The sequence below is a fragment of the Nanorana parkeri genome, unplaced genomic scaffold (assembly GCF_000935625.1).
Source record: "Nanorana parkeri isolate BGI_ZX_2015 unplaced genomic scaffold, ASM93562v1 scaffold2095, whole genome shotgun sequence".
Classification (NCBI taxonomy): Eukaryota; Metazoa; Chordata; class Amphibia; order Anura; family Dicroglossidae; genus Nanorana; species Nanorana parkeri.
The window spans coordinates 193,042-196,488 of NW_017308363.1; the positions used below are offsets into that span (position 1 = coordinate 193,042).

General features: G+C 55.9%; 1 protein-coding gene across 1 annotated transcript; it reads left to right on the plus strand.

The window, feature by feature from the left end:
• Positions 1-941: 941 nt before the first annotated feature.
• On the plus strand, positions 942-2,711 carry LOC108800672 (vitamin K epoxide reductase complex subunit 1-like protein 1). Its single transcript, XM_018572666.1, has 3 exons — positions 942-1,157; positions 2,202-2,311; positions 2,472-2,711. Exons 1-3 carry the CDS (start codon positions 985-987, stop codon positions 2,696-2,698), a joined length of 510 nt encoding a protein of 169 aa, XP_018428168.1. The 5' UTR covers positions 942-984; the 3' UTR covers positions 2,699-2,711.
• Positions 2,712-3,447: the final 736 nt, after the last annotated feature.

Below are 3,447 nucleotides of genomic sequence, written 5' to 3' on the forward strand. Positions count from 1 at the left end.
TTGGAGGTAAGGAGAAGGTATAGGGGGACATGTGGGGGGATCCCCTGATTGGAGGTAAGGAGAAGGTATGGAAGGACATGTGGGGAGATCCCCTTATTGGAGGTAAGGAGAAGGTATAGGGGGACATGTGGGGAGATCCCCTGATTGGAGGTGAGGAGAAGGTATTGGGGGACATGTGGGGAGATCCCCTGATTGGAGGTAAGGAGAAGGTATTGGGGGACATGTGGGGAGATCCCCTGATTGGAGGTAAGGATAAGGTATTGGGGGACATGTGGGGAGATCCCCTGATTGGAGGTAAGGAGAAGGTATAGGGGGACATGTGGGGAGATCCCCTGATTGGAGGTAAGGATAGGGTATTGGGGGACATGTGGGGAGATCCCCTGATTGGAGGTAAGGAGAGGTTATAGGGGGACATGTGGGGAGATCCCCTGATTGGAGGTAAGGAGAGGTTATAGGGGGACATGTGGGGAGATCCCCTGATTGGAGGTAAGGAGAAGGTATAGGGGGACATGTGGGGAGATCCCCTGATTGGAGGTAAGGAGAGGTTATAGGGGGAAGTCCCACCAATCACGTTCTCATGGTTCAGCAAGTGATTATGGGCACTGAACCCCAAAGATTACAATATATGTAGTCCCGCCTTCTCTTCAGCCCCGCCCACTGATACATTGTACTTCTCTAGTATTGGCTCTTCTCTCATTCCTAGTCTTAGTCCCGCCCCCTATAAAGGACACATTGTACTTCTCCAGTCTAAGTCATATACGTGACACATTGTATTCCCTCTGAGCCCCGCCCCCTGTGAGTGATACGTTGAGATTTATTATCAGCCCCGCCCCCTGTGTACGATACCTTGTATTGTCCGTAGTGTAAGCTCCGCCCCTCTGTGTGATCGTGTCCGCTGTCCTTCCCATGACCCGCCCCCTCCTCCTCTGTGGTGGGCGGGGCCGTGCAGCCGGGACACGTCAGCTCAGTGATCGGTGGCGGAGGATGAGGATGGTGCCGGGTTGGGAGCGGGCGGTGCGGATCGCGCTGTGTGTGGCCGGGATCGGTCTGTCGGTGTACGCCTATCATGTAGAGACTTCCCGGGAGAGAGACCCGGAGTACACCGCCCTGTGCGACATCAACAATGACATCAGCTGCTCCAAAGTCTTCACCTCCAGGTCGGTCAGTGTGTATGGAGATCGTGTGTGTGTCCCATATAGAGATCACCTCGGGGGTCGGTCAGTGTGTATACAGACACGTGTATGGTATATAGGGATCACTGACAGGCCAGTGTGCGGAGATCATCTTTGTGCACATGGAGATTGGGTGGTCATTGCGCGCTCCATAGAAACTACAGACCAGGCGTGTGCGCGCTCCTTAGAAACTACAGACCAGGCGTGTGCGCGCCCCGTAGAAACTACAGACCCGGCGTGTGCGCGCCCCGTAGAAACTACAGACCAGGCGTGTGCGCGCTCCTTAGAAACTACAGACCCGGCGTGTGCGCGCTCCGTAGAAACTACAGACCAGGCGTGAGCGCGCTGCTTAGAAACTACAGACCAGGCATGTGCGCGCTCCTTAGAAACTACAGACCAGGCGTGTGCGCGCTCCTTAGAAACTACAGACCAGGCGTGTGCGCGCTCCTTAGTAACTACAGACCAGGCGTGAGCTCGCTCCTTAGTAACTACAGACCAGGCGTGTGCGCGCTCCTTAGAAACTACAGACCAGGCGTGTGCGCGCTCCTTAGAAACTACAGACCAGGCGTGTGCGCGCCCCGTAGCAACTACAGACCAGGCGTGTGCGCGCCGCGTAGCAACTACAGACCAGGCGTGTGCACGCTCTTAGATCTCTTGTCAAGTGATGGTGCGCCATATTCTCAGAGCCTGTGCGCGCTACTTAGAAACTACAGACCAGGCGTGAGCTCGCTCCTTAGAAACTACAGACCAGGCGTGTGCGCGCTCCTTAGAAACTACAGACCAGGCGTGTGCGCGCCGCGTAGCAACTACAGACCAGGCGTGTGCGCGCCGCGTAGCAACTACAGACCAGGCGTGTGCACGCTCTTAGATCTCTTGTCAAGTGATGGTGCGCCATATTCTCAGTCCTCGGTGGCGCTGAGTGTCTGGCGACCTCTACAGGTGACCTCGGGCACTGCAGCGACTGGGCGCGCGGCACGCAATGTAAGATTTCTGATGATTTCATGGTTTCCTTCTCACCATATCTTCCAGGTGGGGTCGAGGCTTCGGATTGGTTGAAGGTATTTTGGGTGCAAAGAGTCTCCTGAATCAGCCCAATAGCGTGTTTGGAATCCTATTCTACACCCTGCAGATAGCGCTCGGTGAGTGTCGGGATACCGCAACCTTATGAACACGAGGCCTCCCTGTCGTCGTCACATGTGGGTTGTTGCTATGGGCAACCCAGACACGTGTGACCAGAGACTCCTCCCCGCCCCAATTGGTCCCTTTGCTTCCTTCTAATAGATTTCGTTCCCCCTCCAGGATTTGTGTCCTCGGTGGCGGCGGCCTCCACCCTCCTGGTGACGTCCCTGGTCTCCATCGCGGGCTCCCTCTTCCTGGCCTACGTCCTCTTCTACATCCTGGAGGACTTCTGCGTCATCTGCATCTCCACCTACGTCCTGAACTTCTCCCTGCTGCTGCTGAACGCGGCGCGCCTGCGGTACCTCGCCGCCAAACCTCAGAAGAAGAAGAAGCGCAAGACGCACTGACGGAGGGGGGCGTGGCCTCTCTGCGATGGTGCCGACGCGCTCTGCACACTCAGGATTTCCCCGCACCTCAAGAACCTTCTGCCTTAAATTTTACCCAGAATCCTCCAGCAGTCCATTGTTAGCACTACGGAACATGGCTGCCCGCAGATTGAACTGTCTGTGGGTCACAGGTGAAGGGTTAACCCGCGCCCGCCATTCCGACCTTCCCGCCGTTTTATAATAAAGGGAATGTTTTCCATGATGTCTTCCTTCCTGTGTCCCCCACACCATCAATTGTCATTTGGGGTCACTGCACCCTCACAGTCATAGTTCAGTTGTAGGCGGGGCCTCATTAACACCGGTGGGGTCAGTCCTCGCGTAATGTTTTCCATGGCGTCATTTAGGGATGCACCGATACTAGTATCGGTATTGGTGCCGTTCCTGAGTATTTGGGTGAGTACTTGTTCTCGCCCAAATGCCCCGATACCGGAACTTCCTGGCAGAGCGAGATCTCCGTCTGACCGGCAGTACCGAGGGAGCATGGAGCCGGCTTCCTTTCCTATCAGGAATCTGGGCGGTGGGTTATGACCTTCCTCCCGGGTTCCTGATTGGCTAGGCAGCCTGGCTTCCTGACCAATTAGGACGCCGGGTGGCACCTCATGACTCGCCATGCACTGGTACTCGGTATTGGTGAGTACCGGGAAAAAACATATCAGGAAAAATGGAAGTTAGGAGGAGCTGGGGAGGGAGGTCAGGGGGAGGGAGGGACC